The sequence below is a fragment of the Neoarius graeffei genome, chromosome 7 (assembly GCF_027579695.1).
Source record: "Neoarius graeffei isolate fNeoGra1 chromosome 7, fNeoGra1.pri, whole genome shotgun sequence".
Taxonomy (NCBI): Eukaryota; Metazoa; Chordata; class Actinopteri; order Siluriformes; family Ariidae; genus Neoarius; species Neoarius graeffei.
Genome location: NC_083575.1, coordinates 76554718 through 76575642, shown reverse-complemented (window position 1 = coordinate 76575642; position 20925 = coordinate 76554718). Strand labels below are relative to the sequence as shown.

The 20925-nt window shown below is 43.5% G+C and overlaps 1 protein-coding gene across 2 annotated transcripts; it reads left to right on the top strand.

Moving 5' to 3' along the window:
* The first annotated feature begins 8483 nt into the window (after positions 1–8483).
* LOC132888773 (ras-related protein Rab-33B) lies at positions 8484–16966 on the top strand. 2 transcript variants are annotated; one of them, XM_060924867.1, is made up of 2 exons: positions 8484–8759; positions 16117–16966. In XM_060924867.1, the coding sequence occupies exons 1-2, from the start codon at positions 8568–8570 to the stop codon at positions 16561–16563; spliced, it is 639 nt and encodes a 212-aa protein (XP_060780850.1). In that variant the 5' UTR covers positions 8484–8567; the 3' UTR covers positions 16564–16966. The 2 variants fall into 2 exon arrangements, with proteins under 2 accessions (XP_060780850.1, XP_060780849.1); XM_060924866.1 differs by having other exon boundaries at positions 16111–16966.
* The last annotated feature ends 3959 nt before the right edge of the window (positions 16967–20925 follow it).

Sequence of the window (20925 nt, the reverse complement as noted above, 5' to 3'; positions counted from 1 at the left end):
ATGTAATGTTCAAAAAAATAGCAGTGTTGACATCTTTCTTTGGAAACTCAAAAATGTACCATACAAACTAAGAAATTCTTGAAAATTCAACTTTGCTGAGTATCCTAAACTAATATTTTGTTGCGTAACCATGGTTTCTGATAACTGCTTCGCATCTGTGGTGCATGGAGTCGACCAACTTCTGGCAACGGTCAACAGGTATTGCAGCCCAGGTCAATTGTACTACGTTCCACAAGTCCTCTGCATTTCTTGCTTTTGCCTCATGAACAGCATTTTTTATGTCAGCCCACAAGTTTTCTATGGGATTGAGGTCCGGGGATTGTGCTGGCCACTCCATTAGTTGGATGCTGTTTGTCTGGAACCATGATTTCGCTCGCTTGCTGGTGTGTTTGGGGTCATTGTCTGTCTTGTTGAAACACCCACTTCAAAGGCATTTCCTCTTCAGCATATGGCAACATGACTTCTTCCAGTATCCTGATGTACTCAAACTGATCCATGATCCCTGGTATGCGGTAAATAGGACCAACACCGTAGTATGAAAAACATCCCCATATCATGATGCTTGCACCACCATGCTTAAGTCTTCACTGTGTACTGTGGCTTGAATTCTGTGTTTGCAGGACGTCTGACAAACTGTCTGTGACCCTTAGACCCAAAAAGAACAATCTTTCTTTCATCTGTCCACAAAATATTACGCCATTTCTTTTCAGGCCAGTCAATGTGTTCTTTGGCAAATTGTAGCCGCTTCAGCACGTCTTTTCTTTAACAATGGGACTTTGCGGGGGCTTCTTGCTGGTAGATTGGCTTCACATAGACGTCGTCTGATTGTACCAGTACTCACAGGCAAGTTTAGATGATCTTTGATCCTCCTGGAGCTGATCATTGGCTGAGCCTTTGCCAGTTTGGTTATTCTCTGATCCATTCGAGAAGTTGTTTTTCTTTTTCTTCCTCGTCTTTCTGGTTTTGGCTGCCATTTTAAAGCGTTTGCTATCATTTTAGCTGAACAGTCTATAAGTTTCTGCACTTCTTTGTAGGTTTTCCCCTCTTTTATCCATTTCTTGATTAAAAGCCGCTCTTCATCAGAACAGTGTCTTGAACGACCCATTTTACTTGGTTTTTCAGGACCAATGCAGGACAGCCAGCATATGCAATGTCAGTTGCCTTGATCCTTAAATAAGGACCCACCTGTTAACACCTTTTTTTTTTTTTTTTCACAAAATCAATGCCCTCCCTAATTGAACTCACCACTGCTATTTTTTTTTTGAACACACCCCTTTCAGCTAATCATTCAATTTCACAGAATCAGTAGCATGCACGGCAGGCCTGTTGGGTCTGTTGGTTTTCTATACCTTTACTATACCCTCCAGAAACTTGCTTGTGGTGTAAAGGTTGAAATTTTAACAAAAACAGTGATTTATCTTGCTCCTGTTGAGGGACTGCTATTATTTTGAACATAACTGTATATACTGATTGGAAACGTACTTTTTTTGACCCTGAAAAGGTATACGTGGTTACCCTGAGGTCCAATAATGACCCCTAGGGGGTACATTAGTGTAGATTGTACCTTGGGGGACAGAAATGGACTCCTCCTGTACCCCTATTTCTAACACTGTATAGGGTGTAGATGCCACTGAGAACATTTATCAAGGAACATCTAGCTGCAGCACCACAGCCCAAGTTCCAGTAGTGTGAGCTCGAGGTAGTTTTGTGTTTTTCTGTTTTGTTTTTTTTTTAAATAAAAGTTTGACCAGTCCTGCAGTCATTATTTTTGTTTCTCATCAATTGGGTTGGTTCTATTCCTTAAACAAATTAATAATTTAAACTACAGTGACCTTGATCACAATAAAGTAATTAGAAAAGCTGAATGAATGAACGCAGTAAATGCATAATGCATGCCTTGCAAGTAACCTGCTGTTTTGCTTTGTCTTGTAAGTTTCCTATCTGACAGCCTGGTTCTTCCCGCGTGAGAGAAAAAAAGCACTCTCTCCTCTGACCTTTTGGTGATTCCTGCCAGATCCCAGTTTCAATGCCCATCTCTCGTGTGAGCTAACATGGCAGTAATGAAGTTAGCCCATAGAATAATAACGGAGGAAGTTTTAGTGTTTTATAGGCTTGCCTTTCATAAAAGATGTGTTGTAACAACTTTGTTTGGGGCAATGGTGACTTGACAGTTAAGGCTCTTGGTTACTAATTGCTTGGGGGTTCAAGCCCCAGCATCACCAAACTACCACTGTTGGGCCCTGACCCCAACTTCCTAACAAGCTTGGATATCCAAAGAATAGAATTTCACTGTGCTGTAATGTATATAAGACAAATACAGGCTTCTTATTGATTAGATTTTACACAGTAGACAATTACTGAACCGTTAACTACAAGTTGGTGATTTGGTTAAAGTTGACTGGGAATCTGACACTAGACATAGGACATACTCAGTGACTGGGGTGTCCAGTTCACCTACCAAGTCTGGAAGGCCTTCATGGATAAGCTGGGCATCACCGTGAGCCTCACATCAGGCTGTCATCCCCAAGCCAGTGGCCTAGTTGAGCGGGCCAATCAAGAAATCGGCACATTCCTTCATATCTCCTGCCCAGACAATGTCATGTTTCCTCCCATGGGCTGAATATGTGCAGAACTCCTTGTGACACTCTGCTACTCTGCATGGAGGAAGCCATGGCCTAATGGTTAGAGAAGCAGCTTTGGGACCAAAAGGTCATCGGTTTGATTCCCTGGATCAGGAGGAATGGCTGAGGTGCCATTGAGCAAGGCACCTACCCCAACTGCTCCCCAGGCTGCTCTGGGTATGTTGTACGTCGCTCTGGATAAGAGTGTCTGCTAAATGCCTGTAATGTAATGTAGATAAGTTAGCTAGTGATAGCTAAAATGGTGGTGACGCAGCTGACAATGTTGGCTGAAAATTTGTTTGTGGAAAATATCTCATTATCTCTAGCCGCTTTATCCTGTTCTACAGGGTTGCAGGCAAGCTGGAGCCTATCCCAGCTGACTATGGGCGAGGCGGGGTACACCCTGGACAAGTCGCCAGGTCATCACAGGGCTGACACATAGACACACACAACCATTCACACTCACATTCACACCTACGGTCAATTTAGAGTCACCAGTTAACCTAACCTGCATGTCTTTGGACTGTGGGGGAAACCGGAGCACCCGGAGGAAACCCACGCGGACACGGGGAGAACATGCAAACTCCACACAGAAAGGCCCTCGCCGGTCACGGGGCTCAAACCCGGACCTTCTTGCTGTGAGGGGACAGCGCTAACCACTACACCACCGTGCCGCCCCATATATATATATTTTTTTCATATAAGGTGAGCTTGGTTTCTTTAGCTTTCATTCAAAATAAATTGCTGAAAAGGAAGCTTGCTCTCAGTCTTAACCTTAACTTGTTTTAAACTTTTTGAAGGTACAGTATGTTACTGTTTTCAGATGAAAGCGATTTAAAGATAAAAAAGATGTACCCTTGTTGGTACCACTCCAGTGTCAAGGAGAAGTACAGTTTGGTATATTCATTTCTAAGAGTGCAAATTTGGTTAAGCTTGAGCTCTTATGCCAGTTCTGACAATGGCAAGTGTATTGTGGACCAAATGTGGGATATCATGCACATTTTAAAGTTGTAATGGTATTTGCGATTTCAGGCAACAGTCCAAATGCAACCAATGATCGTCTGAAATCCATTTTAAATGTGCTCGGAGACTGTCTATAGCGTATATGGGCCAACAGTGGGTTATTATTCATTTGCTACCAGTGAAAAGAGTCAAAACGTTTAAAGCTGTAGATAGAACCCACCACCAATCACTTTCCATCGCTGCCTCACGGTCTCATGTTTCCAGTTTGATTAGGAGCTTGGGTTACTGTCTGTGTGGAGTTTCTGTATCTGCTCTCCTTGTGTCTGTCTTGGTTTCTCTGGGTTCTCCAGTTTCCTCCCATTTCCTATAAAACATGCTGGTAGGTTGATGGATTGGTTGTGAGTGAATGTGTGATGGCATTGGTGTTTGATTCAGGGTGTGTTCCTGCGTCACATAGTGTTTCCAGGATTGCCTCAAATACACCACCATAAGGAACTTATTCATAAGGAGGGCGGCACGGTGGTGTAGTGGTTCGCACTGTTGCCTCACAGCAAGAAGGTTCTGGGTTTGAGCCCAGTGGCCGACGGGGGCCTTTCCGTGTGGAGTTTGCATGTTCTCCTTGTGTCTGCATAGGTTTCATCCGGGTGCTCCGGTTTCCCCCAAAACCATGCAGGTTAGGCTAATTGGTGGCTCTAAATTGATGGTAGGTGAGAATGGTTGTGAAGCTGCGACAGGCCTAGCAAGCCGGCAGTAGATTAAGTGCATATGCTCTCGATAGATGCAGACAGCCTCATATAGGGCATCAGGATGGAAAAAAAATTCATAAGGAACTGATTCTTCATTTCTCTGGAGTACGAACAAAAATATATAAAGAGCCATTTGTATAGAATACAGTGCTTTAGGGAACTACAACTGTTCTGTCTTCACCTAAAGCCTCACTCACAACCCGCCGTAAGTGTTTTGGACACGCAGGGTTTGGTAGCTCGCAGCCATGCTGCAGGGTCGCGGTGAACCCGGGGGAAAGTTTGAGGGAGGAGTACGGGCAAAGTGCTTGTCAATACAGGTTGCACACCTGACTTCCTTGAGGTGTGGGGAAAAATTGCGCCATTAGCCTGTGGAAACCGTATGTCTGATGCACGTGGTCAGTATGTGTTCAGTGAGTGCGTGTGACTTGCATTTTACCAGTTTCCTGCGCTAGGAGTACAGGCCGCACTTGTGAAGCATGTGTGACGCATGTCATTAGCACGTGACGATCACTCATGACTTGCGTGTGATGCAGGCCAGGAGTGGGTATAAAACCAGCGTGTCTGCAGCATTCTGCATCTGTCTTTCGGCTGAAGAACAATATTGCTTCGTGCTGCTCCTCAGCTTCTATCATCTGCCTATAAGGGTCCAACTCCCTCAGTCGTTACAGCGGTATGGCGACAGTCATCATCTTCCCTTCTACAATGCTACACGTTACATGATCGGTTCCTTGGTTCCTCCCTAATATATATACCCAGAGTCTTGCCCCTCGTGTTGCATGCGGGTCGCGTGTGCTGCGTGCACGCCACACATAGGGGTAGAAAGTGAGAGGCACTTCTGTCTTGGGGGCCACACAAATAGCAAGTGTGGAATACTTGTCTAATCATGCATGAAAATCCCTCACCTTTCGGCGAAATTCGCCGTTTTGAAACCAAAATGGGTGACCTACGTGAATCGTGTAGATCCGATGAGAAAAAAAAATTGGTGTGTGTGTGGGGGGGTTGATATTGACCCAAAGGGCAAGGAGGTCGCTTCGCAGTTCGTGCCGGTTTGCGCCTCCTCTTGCTTTGATATTGACGCCATAGCGACGAGTACATCTCGCTGCGAAGGGCAAGCAGCATCATTTCGCGCCTCTTCTCCTGCTGGCCAGAGCGTGCACACATCAGTCAGAGTGCAGACCAGACCGCTGGAAGCTGGATTGAGTCATCGGACTGAATTTCCTACTTTTTTCAAACTTTCCTGATTTGCCATCAAAACAAACAAAACCTCCGGCTTGATTACGTCAGCATTCGAAAGAGGGCGCGCGCGTCTTTTGACAATCCCTGTGTCCGAAATTGCTCCCTACTCACTATATAGGGCACTGTATAGTGGAGACGCCATTTTGTAGTGCTGTCTGTGCTGAAAGAAATCAAATTAAAAGTCTCAAATTTGATTTAATAAAAGACAGCAGCAAAGAAGAAAGTATTCAGCCTTGATTTAAAAAGAACTGAAAGCTGCAGGTACTTCCATATCTCGGCAGGCTGAGTGGTATGCTGGGGCACCTCTTGCCAGCAGACCAGGATATCCAGAGGGAACTTGTGCAGTTCAGTGTTGACCTGACCATCCCCAGCTTTAAGGAGGGAGAGAGCATCGTGGAGTGGTGGGGTCATGTCTTCGACAAACCAGACAAGTACCCCTCCCTGGGTGCACTGGTTAAGTGTTGCCTCTCCATCTTTCATGGACCTAGAGTCGAGTCCTCATTTAGTCTGATGAATGATGTAACTGATCAAAGGAGTGGCAACATGAATGTGGAAACATTTAATGCAATACAGACGGTCAAGTACACGCTGATGTCCAGGGGGAAGACAGCTATGCAGCTCTTTAGAAGGGAGGACGTGAAGTTTGGGGAAGTGGACAGAACATTGTGCAAGAACATTAACTCTGCAGCAGCCACATACAAACACCAGCAGAGGGTGAACAAGGAGGAAAAGCAGCAGAGCAAGTATGGCTCTCAAGCAACTTGCAGTGCTCAGCAGGCCAAGAAACAGACTGCTGAAGGAGAGAAGCGGGCAAGGCTGAAACATGTGGCAACTCGGCGAAAGCGGGCCATGGAGACACTGGTGGTTCAGGCAAATAAAAGGAAAAAATGATCACTATTCCTTGTGTGTTCTCCACTTTCTTCGTTCTATTATTCGCATTTTTTTCCAGGGCATAATTTCACTATAACTACATGTATTTGTACTGTATGTCCTTGTGCAAATGTCAATACAGTATACTTAGTAAGGATGCTATAATATTTATTCTGGGGGAGGACCCCCCAAACAAAATAAAACAACACCAGAGGCCACGTCACCACTCGCGCACCCTTCTCACCTTTTTCACCCCTGACCCGTTTTCATGCCTGCTAATACTTCTGAGGCACGTCACTCGTACAATGACCGTGCGTCACTTGTGCGTCTTAGTGTCATCACAAAGCCCCTACTAGCCGCGCTGCTGACTTGGTTCAGGCGTACAAAAGGAGTACGGGTCCTGTATGTCGTGTATGCGTTCTTGATTTTTTTGCAAGATCCGTAGAATTTCCATGTGCAGGACCAAACGTCTCCACGGCGCTGAACACGTGCAAGCGTCGCACAAGTCTCAAGCATAGTTTTGCCAAATTTTTTACTGTAGACCGCCCATAGTAGCACGCACAGTGGGTTGTGAGTGAGCCTTTCTAATACAGTGTTCAGGGTAAATAAGTACACCTCCTTTGAAAAGTAACATTTTAAACAATATCTCAATGAACACAAACAATTTCCAAAATGTTGATAAGACAAAGTTTAATATAACATCTGTTTAACTTGGGCGGCATGGTGGTGTGGTTAGCGCTGTCGCCTCACAGCAAGAAGGTCCGGGTTTGAGCCCCGTGGCCGACGAGGGCCTTTTTGTGTGGAGTTTGCATGTTGTCCGTGTGGGTTTGCTCCGGTTTCCCCCACAGTCCAAAGACATGCAGGTTAGGTTAACTGGTGACTCTAAATTGACCGTAGGTGTGAATGGTTGTCTGTGTCTATGTGTCAGCCCTGTGATGACCTGGCGACTTGTCCAGGGTGTACCCCGCCTTTCGCCCGTAGTCAGCTGGGATAGGCTCCAGCTTGCCTGCGACCCTGTAGAACAGGATAAAGCGGCTAGAGATAATGAGATGAGATCTGTTTAACTTGGGCGGCACGGTGGTGTAGTGGTTAGCGCTGTCGCCTCACAGCAAGAAGGTCCGGGTTTGAGCCCTGTGGCCAACGAGGGCCTTTCTGTGCGGAGTTTGCATGTTGTCTGCGTGGGTTTGCTCCGGTTTCCCCCACAGTCCAAAGACATGCAGGTTAGGTTAACTGGTGACTCTAAATTGACCGTATGTGAGTGTGAATGGTTGTCTGTGTCTATGATGACCTGGCGACTTGTTCAGGGTGTACCCCGCCTTTCGCCCGTAGTCAGCTGGGATAGGCTCCAGCTTGCCTGCGACCCTGTAGAACAGGATAAAGCGGCTAGAGATAATGAGATGAGATCTGTTTAACTTGGGTGGCACGGTGGTGTAGTGGTTAGCGCTGTCGCCTCACAGCAAGAAGGTCCGTGTTTGAGCCCTGTGGCCAACGAGGGCCTTTCTGTGCGGAGTTTGCATGTTGTCTGCGTGGGTTTGCTCCGGTTTCCCCCACAGTCCAAAGACATGCAGGTTAGGTTAACTGGTGACTCTAAATTGACCGTATGTGAGTGTGAATGGTTGTCTGTGTCTATGTGTCAGCCCTGTGATGACCTGGCGACTTGTCCAGGGTGTACCCCGCCTTTCGCCCATAGTCAGCTGGGATAGGCTCCAGCTTGCCTGCGACCCTGTAGAACAGGATAAAGCGGCTAGAGATAATGAGATGAGATGAAAAACTACTCCATCTAGTACTTTGTATGGCCTCCATGATTTTTAATGACGGCACCAAGTCTTCTAGGCATGGAATGAAGAAGTTGCCGACATTTTGCAACATCAATCTTTTTCCATTCTTCAACAACGACCTCTTTTAGTGACTGGATGCCTTAATGTATGACATTATTATCAGGTACTTTCTCATTACAATCACAGGCTGTGTGACTTCATTGGAGCAACTCTCGCGAGAGTTGGTTATCTCGTTCGCTCCCGGGTCAGTTCCACCGACAGCGCGAGAGCTGGAGCAGTGAGGGCTCGCGCTGGTGGGCGGAGCCGGGTTTGTTATTAAAGTGTGCTGAGTCGAGTGAGGGGCCGCAGTGAAGATGGACTCCTGCGAGTTTTGGGTCCCGGTTGTACGCCGCACCTGTAAAATAATCGTGCTCGGAGACGCCGGTGTGGGAAAGACGAGTCTGACTCAGCTGTACTGCACCGGACACTTTCCCGAGAAAACCGACTCCACCATCGGCGTGGACTTCCGGGAGAGACTGCTGCACGTGGGGGGCGAGAAGATCAAGGTGAAGGAGCACAGGAGAGTGTGTGTGTGTGTGTGTGTGTATACACTACCGTTCAAAAGTTTGGGGTCACCCAGACAATTTTGTGTTTTTCCATGAAAAGTCACGCTTTTATTTACCACCATAAGTTGTAAAATGAATAGAAAATATAGTCAAGACATTTTTCTGGCCATTTTGAGCATTTAATCGACCCCACAAATGTGATGCTCCAGAAACTCAATCTGCTCAAAGGAAGGTCAGTTTTATAGCTTCTCTAAAGAGCTCAACTGTTTTCAGCTGTGCTAACATGATTGTACAAGGGTTTTCTAATCATCCATTAGCCTTCTGAGGCAATGAGCAAACACATTGTACCATTAGAACACTGGAGTGAGAGTTGCTGGAAATGGGCCTCTATACACCTATGGAGATATTGCACCAAAAACCAGACATTTGCAGCTAGAATAGTCATTTACCACATTAGCAATGTATAGAGTGGATTTCTGATGAGTTTAAAGTGATCTTCATTGAAAAGAACAGTGCTTTTCTTTCAAAAATAAGGACATTTCAAAGTGACCCCAAACTTTTGAACGGTAGTGTACGAATGCGGGGTCAAGTGACATTCCATACAAAACGCAGTCACGCGTGCGCAACTCTCTTTGTTTTTCCACTGCTTTAAGCATTCTTTTAACTATGCCATATCTTTGTGCTGGGCGGCAGAGGCGATTCTAGAGTCTGTTGTGGCCCCAAGCAAAAATTTCCAGGGGGCCCTTCTGACCAGTGTCCATCACCAATATGTTATAAATAATCTGACACCAAAGAAAAATGTATGAAACCAAAGTTTTTTTAAATTCCAAATGTGAAAATACAATGGCAAAGAACAATAAAAACAATAAAAAACAAATAAATAAGCCCTCGGGCCCCGACTCTCGGGGGGCCCCTGGGCCAGGAGGGCCCAAGCAGTTGCCTGCCTTGCCTGTTCACAAGCTGCGCATCTGCTGGGCGGCACGGTGGTGTCACGGTGGGCGGCACGGTGGTGCTTTTCTTTCAAAAATAAGGACATTTCAAAGTGACCCCAAACTTTTGAATGGTAGTACGTGTGTGTGTGTGTGTGTGTATATATATATATATATATATATATATATATATATATATATATATATATATATATATGAGGTGATTCCACGCTTATGGGTACTGAAATGGGGACATGAACTTATTTTTAAAAATTCACCTAAAACCATTTCTTTTTTTTTACCATCAGGTCACAAAACATGTAATCTTTAATGAATGATATGTTAAAAGATAACTTTAATTTTCTGAGATGTAATAAAAACATATTTATATGCCAAAGTCAGAACGTAACAGAAGTGTTGTGGACATGTATATTCTCAATTTTAACAATGTAGAATTACTTTTTGAAACATAGGAAGGTGATGTTTTAGCAAATATAATTAATAAACATGTGTAGTAGAATAAACATACACATTCTTTCAATAAGATTAACATGGTATAGAGCTAGATTGTAATTAATTTGTAACAGACGCGAGATGGACAATCGTAACAGAAGTAATGGAACAGACATCATTTTGGAACTCATAGGCTTGACTTTGGCATATAAATATGTTTTTATTACATCTCAGAAAATTAAAGTTATCTTTTAACATATCATTCATTAAAGATTACATGTTTTGTGACCTGATGGTAAAAAAAAAGAAATGGTTTTAGGTGAATTTTTAAAAATAAGTTCATGTCGCCATTTCAGTACCCATAAGCGTGGAATCACTCATATATGGGTTGTTTTACAATCAGGGTACGCAAGCTAAAAATCACATTTAACACTTATTATCTTCAATATCAAAAGGCTTGACTAAATAAACTTGGTTGTTTATTGTAGCCCTGTGATCGCTCTATTTACCATGCAAAAAAAAATGTGGTGATAATGTTATTTTTGGTGAATGTATGGCAATATGTGTCATATTTAGCAAAATTACTCGTGTCATTTAGAAAAAGTGCTTTTTTGACCACAGGTAGCTCCAAAAGGGATGCACTTAAATCATTCTTTATACCATAAAACATATTTGGTTCCATATCATTAGAAACAGTTAAGTTTTAATGTTGAATGCCAGTAAGTTTTCAGACTATTTTAATCAAATTAGTATGTAATTGTGTCAAAAAAATGTCCTCTCCGAGACAGCTAATTTTTCAATATAAAATAACATATCTAAAATGATTATTTTCATCCTAAAATGTGGTCAAGATATTGGGACATAAATATTAGAGACAACTAACACAAAGCTTACAGCCTTATATTTAAAAGCACTATGGAAGTAGTGGATTCTGAATTGTCCAAAAAAAAAGTCCTCTCCGAGAATCACTTCATTTGTTTCTCCCAGCCCTGCTTAAAGCTACACTTAATCTTCTTTATCTTATAGCAGATTACACAAAACTACCATACACACATGTCAAATTACCTGAAATCTGTTCTTTAACTTGTCCTTCACTTAAAAACTGGTACAAGAACCAGTTTGAATCAATTTGAATTTTGGATCCCTGTGACACAAACTTTGTACCCTGATTGTAAAACAGCCCGTGTGTGTGTGTGTGTGTGTGATATATATCACACACATGTATATCAGAATCACTTTTATTGCCAGGTATGTGAACACACGAGGAATTTGACTCCGGTTTCACTTGGCTCTCTTAGTACAAACAGATAAAAAAAAAAAAATCTATGTACATGTAGAATCTTTTGGTGCAAAATGGTGCATAGTGCAAGGATAACTTAGTAAATATAAATATACAGAGTGTGCAGATATTTCACAGCTGATGTTACTGATTGAGTCCAGTTTTAGCTGCTCATCACAGAGACAGCCTGAGAGAAAAAAAACTGTTCTGTAGCGTCTCCCAGAGGGGAGAAGTGGTTAGCGCTGTCGCCTCACAGCAAGAAGGTCCGGGTTCGAGCCCCGTGGCCGGCGAGGGCCTTTCTGTGTGGAGTTTGCATGTTCTCCCCGTGTCCGTGTGGGTTTCCTCCGGGTGCTCCGGTTTCCCCCACAGTCCAAAGACATGCAGGTTAGGTTAACTGGTGACTCTAAATTGACCGTAGGTGTGAATGTGGGTGTGAATGGTTGTCTGTGTCTATGTGTCAGCCCTGTGATGACCTGGCGACTTGTCCAGGGTGTACCCCGCCTTTCGCCCGTAGTCAGCTGGGATAGGCTCCAGCTTGCCTGCGACCCTGTAGAACAGGATAAAGCGGCTCGAGATAATGAGATGAGATAAAATGCGTGTGTGTATATATCTATTATCTCATTATCTCTAGCCGCTTTATCCTGTTCTACAGTGCTCAGCTTAAATGAGTGCACCCCCTTTGAAAAGTAACATTTTAAACAATATCTCAATGAACACAAACAATTTCCAAAATGTTGACAAGACAAAGTTTAATATAACATCTGTTTAACTTATAACGGGAAAGCAAGATTAATAATATTAACTTAGATTACACATTTTTCAGTTTTACTCAAATTAGGGTGGTGCAAAAATGAGTACACCCCACAACAAAAACTGTCATCTAGTACTTTGTATGGCCTCCATGATTTTTAATGACAGCACCAAGTCTTCTAGGCATGGAATGAACAAGTTGGCGACATTTTGCAACATCAATCTTTTTCCATTCTTCAACAACGATCTCTTTAGTGACTGGATGCTGGATGGAGAGTGATGCTCAGCTTGTCTCTTCAGAATTCCCCATAGGTGTTCGATTGGGTTCAGATCAGGAGACGTACTCGGCCACTGAATCACTTTCACCCTGTTCTTCTTCAGAAATCCGACAGTGGCCTTAGATGTGTGTTTAGTCATGTTGGAAAAGTGCACGACGACCAAGGGCACGGAGTGATGGTAGCATCTTCTCTTTCAGTATAGAGCAATACATCTGTGAATTCATGATGCCAGCAATGAAATGCAGCTCCTCGACACCAGCAGCACTCACGCAGCCCCACATAAGGACACTGCCACCACCATGTTTCACTGTAGGCACCAGGCATTTTTCTTTGCATTCCTCACCTTTGCGACGCCATACAGTTTTGAAGCCATCAGTTCCAAAAACATTTATCTTGGTCTCATCACTCCAGAGTATAGAGTCCCAGTAGTCTTCATCTTTGTCAGCATGGGCCCTGGCAAACTCTAGGTGGGCTTTTTTGTGCCTGGGCTTTAGGAGAGGCTTCTTTCGTGGACGGCATCCATGCATGCCATTCCTCTGCAGCGTACGCCGTATTGTGTCACGGGAAATAGTCACCCCAGTTTGGCTTTCTACTTCTTTAGATAACTGCAGTGAACTTGCATGCCGATTTTCTTCAACCCTTCTCGTCAGAAGACGCTCCTGTCGAGGTGTTAACTTCCGTGGACGACCTGGACGTCTCTGTGAGATGGTTGCAGTTCCAGCTTTCTTAAATTTTTGTACCATTTTTGCTACAGTATTCTGACTGATAAGTAAAGCTTTGCTGATCTTCTTGTAGCCTTCACCTTTGTGGTGGAAAGAAATTATTTTCTTTGGGGAATTCTGAAGAGACAAGTTGAGCATCACTCTCCATCCAGCATCCAGTCACTAAAAGAGGTCATTGTTGAAGAATGGAAAAAGATTGATGTTGCAAAATGTCGCCAACTTGTTCATTCCATGCCTAGAAGACTTGGTGCCGTCATTAAAAATCATGGAGGCCATACAAAGTACTAGATGACAGTTTTTGTTGTGGGGTGTACTCATTTTTGCACCACCCTAATTTGAGTAAAACTGAAAAATGTGTAATCTAAGTTTATATTATTAATCTTACTTTCCCGTTATAAGTTAAACAGATGTTATATTAAACTTTGTCTTGTCAACATTTTGGAAATTGTTTGTGTTCATTGAGATATTGTTTAAAATGTTACTTTTCAAAGGGGGTGCACTCATTTATGCTCAGCACTATATAATGTGTATGTATGTGTGTATATATATTTATAGTGGTACTGTGCAAAAGTCTTGGGCACATGTTGACCGAAAATGGTTTAAAAATGATGAAATGAAATGTTTCAACATTAAAAAAATATGAACAGCAGTGAGGCATAATAAATGAAACAAAGTCAATATTTGGTGTGAGACGACCTTTCGCTTTAAAAAAAATAGTAGTCTCAGGTACAGTGAGGGGCGGCACGGTGGTGTAGTGGTTAGCGCTGTCGCCTCACAGCAAGAAGGTCCGGGTTCGAGCCCTGGGGCCGGCGAGGGCCTTTCTGTGCGGAGTTTGCATGTTCTCCCCGTGTCCGCGTGGGTTTCCTCCGGGTGCTCCGGTTTCCCCCACAGTCCAAAGACATGCAGGTTAGGTTAACTGGTGACTCTAAATTGACCGTAGGTGTGAATGTGAGTGTGAATGGTTGTCTGTGTCTATGTGTCAGCGCTGTGATGACCTGGCGACTTGTCCAGGGTGTACCCCGCCTTTCACCCGTAGTCAGCTGGGATAGGCTCCAGCTTGCCTGCGACCCTGTAGAACAGGATAAAGCGGCTAGAGATGATATGAGATAATACAATTAAAGAATTTGTGAAATATGAGGAATAAAAAATGCTAAGCAAAAAATACAAATAAGGAGTGGAGAATATATTCTGTAGACGAATGGATAAATTTGCGGATCCAACAATTTTATTTCTTGTTCCGAATATCTCTAATATGATATAAGAGGCAATGTTTGTAGAGCTGTGATTTTTGGGGAGAATCCAGCACGTGGTGTGTCTTTCCCTGGACTTTTAAACAGGTCGTTACAGACAATTGTTGATGTTAATAAAGGGGCTTTTGTGGCCTACAGAAAAAAGGAAATGAAATTACTTTTTGAGAAGCTGCCTGTTGCTACATACATACATGAAAACTCTTCCCTTAAATGGAAAAGCTGAAAAAGTCTTCCCCTTAATCCAACAATGTGTCTTTTTGTTTATCGCAGCTACACACACACACACACACACACACACACACACACACACACACACACACACAGAGACCTTATGTGTTCAAGCAGAACTGGTGGTTGATAAGACTGCAGTACGGTCTGTCTGTTTACAGTTTAAATAGTCAGATGAAAACAAAAGACCACAGTTATTAAGAGACTGGGACACACACCCACTCATTTATTTAAAAAAACAAAACTTTTTCCATCACATTTTCTCCTTATTAGTATCCGTGGCCTGGTGGTGTAGTGGTTAGCGCTGTCGCCTCACAGCAAGAAGGTCCGGGTTCGATCCCCGTGGCCGGCGAGGGCCTTTCTGTGTGGAGTTTGCATGTTCTTTCCGTGTCCGCGTGGGTTTCCTCTGGGTGCTCCGGTTTCCCCCACAGTCCAAAGACATGCAGGTTAGATTAACTGGTGACTCTAAGGTGGGGTTTACATTAGACCGTATCAGCGGATCATCAGATTAACGTTTTTAAAACGATTAGTGTGCACACAGCAACACCAATACACGATTTGCGTGCACACAGCAACGCCAATACACGGATACGCTCTGCTCCGCAGGCACCCTGCGCTCCAAATCACTCCGCCCTGAACAGCGAGTGCCCTCTGGAGGGTGCGCACTCCGGCCCTGCGCAGCTCACAGAGCACGCGAGTGTAGTGCACGAGCAGTAATTCGGGACTGAGCCGCTGTGTGTGTGATCCCAGCGCATATCACTTACTACTTGCAAGTGGAAGGATGGCAAGCCTAAAGACAATCATAACTACACAATGGGCAGTATTTGCATCAGTATTTGCAGTATTTTCATACTTTTATACTCTTTAATGAAAGGTGATACAAGGCGGAAGTCTGCGCCGTTTTTCAGCAGTCGCGTCACATGACCAACGCCAGCGAATCAGGAAGGTGGATGTCACAGTGACGTTGTCCAATGAGACGCCAGCTAGAGCTCAGCACAGCGTATCCGCGTATTCTCAATGTTTACACAGCACCGGAGCTGACACGATCTGGATTGAATACGTGGACCCTGGCAGATTCCCGTTTCCCGGCATTTCCAGGCGTTTTAATGTAAACGGACAGTGCATCCGCGAAGAAAACGAGACAGATACGGTCTAATGTAAACTTGGCCACTCTAAATTGACCGTAGGTGTGAATGTGAGTGTGAATGGTTGTCTGTGTCTATGTGTCAGCCCTGTGATAACCTGGCGACTTGTCCAGGGTGTACCCCGCCTTTCCCCCGTAGTCAGCTGGGATAGGCTCCAGCTTGCCTGCGACCCTGTAGAACAGGATAAAGCGGCTAGAGATAATGAGATGAGATGAGTATCCGTGGCCATTTCTGGTCTTTCCATTTAAGTTTTTTAAATTATAAAGTTCCACAAGATGGTAAACTCCATGTCTTTTTGCTTTTTCATCTCTGTCCAGGTGCAGTTGTGGGACACGGCAGGTCAGGAGCGTTTTCGGAAGAGCATGGTACAGCACTACTACCGCAACGTACACGCTGTCGTCTTTGTCTACGACGTCACTAATGTGGCCTCGTTCCGCAGTCTGCCCCTCTGGATGGCGGAATGTCAGCAGCACTTGCTTGGACCAGATGTACCCCGCGTGCTCGTGGCAAACAAGGCCGACTTGGTGACCTTGAGCGTGGCCTCAACCATTGAGCAAGCACAGCACTTAGCTGAGGTCCACTCAATGCCCTTCTACCTCTATTCAGCTAAAGGTGGCAGCAGAGAGCAAGTGGATGCCATCTTCAGCAAACTGGTACAGCAGATCAACAAGCAGAGAGGGAAACGAGCAGAGGCAGTCAAGAGTTTTAAACTTGCTCCAAAAGCCAATGCCGAGGAAGAGAAAAAGAAGAAATGGACCTGCAACTGCTGATGGAGGGATGACGGGTGAAACGAGGACATACTGGCAGCCTCTGGCAGTCTTTTATTCCAGACTTCCCCTGTACTCCAGGACTGTTTTTGACACATCCTTGCTGATTTCTCATCAAGACTCTGAAGTGCAGAACACCTGCATTTCATCAGAGGAAAGAGAATTGCGCTTGCCCTTGGCAGCAAGAGCCGTGTAGTTGAACTGACTTCCTTTGCAATTTGCACAAATATATTACATCACAGAAGCCTCTTGTATATTGCATTTCTGTCTTTTCAGCGTGCCATTCAAAAGACTTTCGTCAAACTGATACAAATCATGTCTTTTAACAATATAAAATAACCTTTATCCTTGGCTCAAACCTTTTAATCGGTGTTGGAGTTTTATGGAATCAATTTTGTGCCAAAATGTTCATACAATACTTTTGAAATATCAAACAAAAACGACAAAAAAAAGTCAATTTTTTTAGACCGGCAAACAAATTATTCGTGTAATCGTGCAAAATATCAGTCTATTACTCTTCAGAAACCTTTTATTTTTGTTCCGCGTCTTTCTCAGTTTTGTTTGACGTAATTTATTTTGGTTGCGATTCCAGCTTTCTCGTTTGCGCTCCCGGACTTTTTGCTTGCAGTTTTGGCACAAACTTGACGTGTGGGTGGGCTGTCCAGGAATGCATTCCCATTGGCTAACTTGTGTTTGACTGACAGCTACGCTCAGCCATTCCCTACTCGGATTCTATGAGATTGAATTTACACTTTGTTGAATTAATTCAATCTCATAGTCGCCACTGAAGTCCACTCGATCCTTGTTTACCGTCAATGGATCGGTCACTCGTCAAACAGTCCGCCAGAATCCGAGTAGGGAATGGCTGAGCGGAGCTGTCAGTCAAGCACAAGTTAGCCAATGGGAATGCATTCCTGGACAGCCCACCCACACGTGAAGTTTGTGCCAAAACTGCCAGCAAAAAGTCAGGGAGCGCAAACGAGAAAGCTGGAATCGCAGCCAAAATAAATTACGTCAAACAAAACTGAGAAAGACGTGGAACAAAAATAAAAGGGTTCTGAAGAGTAATAGACTGATATTTTCCACAATTACACGAATAATTTGTTTGCCAGTCTAAAAAAATTGACTTTTTTTGTATTTTGATTTGTTGTTTTTGTTTATTTCAAAAGTATTGTATGAACATTTTGGCACAAAATTGATTCCATAGAGTTTGGCCAGAGATGAAATTTATCCCAGATTTTCCTTCATCCCAAATCAGCCAGTACATCTATAATGGTTTGAGGTTTGCTAGAGTTTTAGACGTGCATCAGGACCCGGATCCCATTGGACCCAGCAAAATAATGTCATGTGGGTGGGTGCATGCGAAGCTCTCAGGACAAAGAAAAGCCATGTTCATTAACACAGGAGGGAACTGGTTGCTCACGTGGCACTGTGTAATGCTTTTATTGCATTCATTCCAACCTTCACCTTTAGTTGAATGAACACGATTGGTCGAACTTGTACAGGGTCGGTCAAATTTATTGAAGTCAGTTCAGGTTTTGTGCAAACTGCTGCTGGTTTAAAGCCGCTTTCAGAAGGACTTTTTGGTATCCGTTTAAAAATGCACCACTGCTATCGTGTCTGAAAAATGTTAGCCGTATTTGTACTTTTAAAAGAATGTATGTTGGCATGGACAGTACATGTGTCTGTAGATAGGAAAGCTCACCTAGATAAAGTCAGTATTTCTCTTTCGGTGAATTGGCAGCGTTCCCCCTGGGTTCTGAAAAATATTCTCCACTTTTTTTTTCTTGTAAATCAAGTCAAAGAAGTATTCGTCACGTTATATTTTTTCTTCATTTGGTCTGCATTTTTTTCTCAGTTACCGACATATATCAAAGTGGACTTAATACAGGTTTATACCAACCAAACTGGCACAGTTCAGATATTTGTACAGATATAGCTAGGCCTCTCCATTACATATAAAATTTGGGTTCCACTCCAGCCTCTAATCAGAAAGACTTGATTTTGGGCAGCCTGTGCACCATCAGGCTAAAATAAACCTCTTTAGTTTGAGCGTACTGAAGGTTATTTTAGCATGGAATTATTAAAAAGAGGTATTAGGACTCCCTTTAGCCTTTACTTCAACACTGGAGTTGATTTACAATTGAACAGAGTCAAGAAGAGTCTTGGAACAACCAACAAGGAAGGGATTCGATTTTCCCATGGATTTACGGACCGAACACAGAATGATACCGTGGTTTTCATCGTATGTTCACCACGGGAACTCAACATGCCACGCCGCCCAAAACATAGCTCCCTTCAGTCTCTTGCTGGCTGACAGCACTTTCATTTTGGCTTTTTTTTTTTTACACTGACACTTTAGTTTTAATTACTAAGTAATTTTACAAATTACTTTGGCGTTTAGTAATTACTGACACTATTCGATGCGCTGGGGGACGGTCGGGGCTCTGAGTGTGCCTCCCCCGTGCCTGTTTCAGCCCTTAAATCATCTTCAGTGCTTGAAGAAGCCCGTCCAAAAAACTTTGTCAGCTTGGACTACACCATTGTTTGGTTCACGCAGAGACAATTACACCACCACACCAGGCTGATTAAGATGCACTGTGATTGGTCAAAAGCTTGGTGATCATTTGGTCATGTATAGTCGATTTTTGATTTTTTTTTTTTTAACTGGTCACAAGCACGTGTTCATTGTTTACACTCTGGCTTCCTGCCGTCTCTTCACTGGGGTTGGATTTCGGCAAATGGAGGGATTTCTATATAAGATGATTTATGATGATAAAGATGACAAATACTTTTGTCACTGTGGCGACTGCTAGTAATTTTCTCTTTGTCACTGATGGATTATGTTTGCTAACGACGAGCATCAGCGGGAACCCTGAATTGGCTTTTTCAGCACAAATGTAGGTCAAAAAAATATCTTGGCTGATTGATTGATTTGAACATTGTGTGGATTTTATTTTTGGCTAAATCATTGTTGTGATCTGCATTAATCAAATAAATAAATGCCAGATATCTACTGATCATGCTATTGTGGTGGACACATCATGTAGCATCACTGATCTGCTAAACTCAGTATTGTCACGGTATTGATGTACCAGGCTGTTGTTCAACAATGTATTTTCACTCTCAGAAAATAAAGTAGATTACTGTACCCTTTATGTAATGCTTGGGAATATACAGTCTTGTGCAAAAGTCTTAGGCACATGTAAAGAAATGCTGTTGACCAAAAATGGCTTAAAAATAATGAAAATGTTTCAACGTTAACAAAAAAAACCCCAAACCCTATAAACAGCAGTAAGCCATAATAAATGACACAAAGTCTGTATTTGGTGTGAGACGGTCCTTTGCTTTAAAAAAAAATGGTAGTCTCAGGTACAGTGAGTGCAGTTTTATGCGGAAATGAGCTGTAGGTTTTACTGAGCATCTTACAGAACCAGCCACAGTTCTTCTGGACACTTTGACCGTCACACTCGCTTCTTCATTTTGCCCCAAAACCCAGCAGCCTTCATTATGTTTTCTTTTTTAATCTGAAAATGCTCTCTTATGTAATATCCTGCTCAGATACAAATTTGCTGAAAAATGAACGTGGGCGGCACGGTGGTGTAGTGGTTAGCACTGTCGCCTCACAGCAAGAAGGTCCTGGGTTCGAGCCCCGTGGCCGGCGAGGGCCTTTCTGTGTGGAGTTTGCATGTTCTCCCCGTGTCCGCGTGGGTTTCCTCCGGGTGCTCCGGTTTCCCTCACAGTCCAAAGACATGCAGGTTAGGTTAACTGGTGACTCTAAATTGACCGTAGGTGTGAATGTGAGTGTGAATGGTTGTCTGTGTCTATGTGTCAGCCCTGTGATGACCTGGCGACTTGTCCAGGGTGTACCCCGCCTTTCGCCCGTAGTCAGCTGGGATAGGCTCCAGCTTGCCTGCGACCCTGTAGAACAGGATAAAGCGGCTAGAGATGATGAGATGAGATGAGAATGAATGTTTGGAGCTCTAAAATGTTTTTGTACTGACCTGATAATGTAGAAGTCATACCGTAAAATAGAAATCTATAACAAAGTCTGTATGAAAAAGTAATAGTCTGCCTAAAACGTTTGCGCGGTATTGTATCTGTATAAATAAACCCAGGGATTTTGGCTCTAGAAAGGTACACATGGTTACCTTGATGTCCAATAATGAGCCCGAGGGGGTACAATAGTGTAAATTTGATCTTGGTGGACGGAAATGGACTCCTACTGTTCCCGTTTCTGACAGCGTTCTTGCTATTAATATACCAGACTGTTTATTTTAGGACACAGACTGTTTTGTCTCAGTCTCTGACAAATTTATTCTGATATTTCTTACTCAGTCATAGCCCAAAACTGACGTCCTAGAG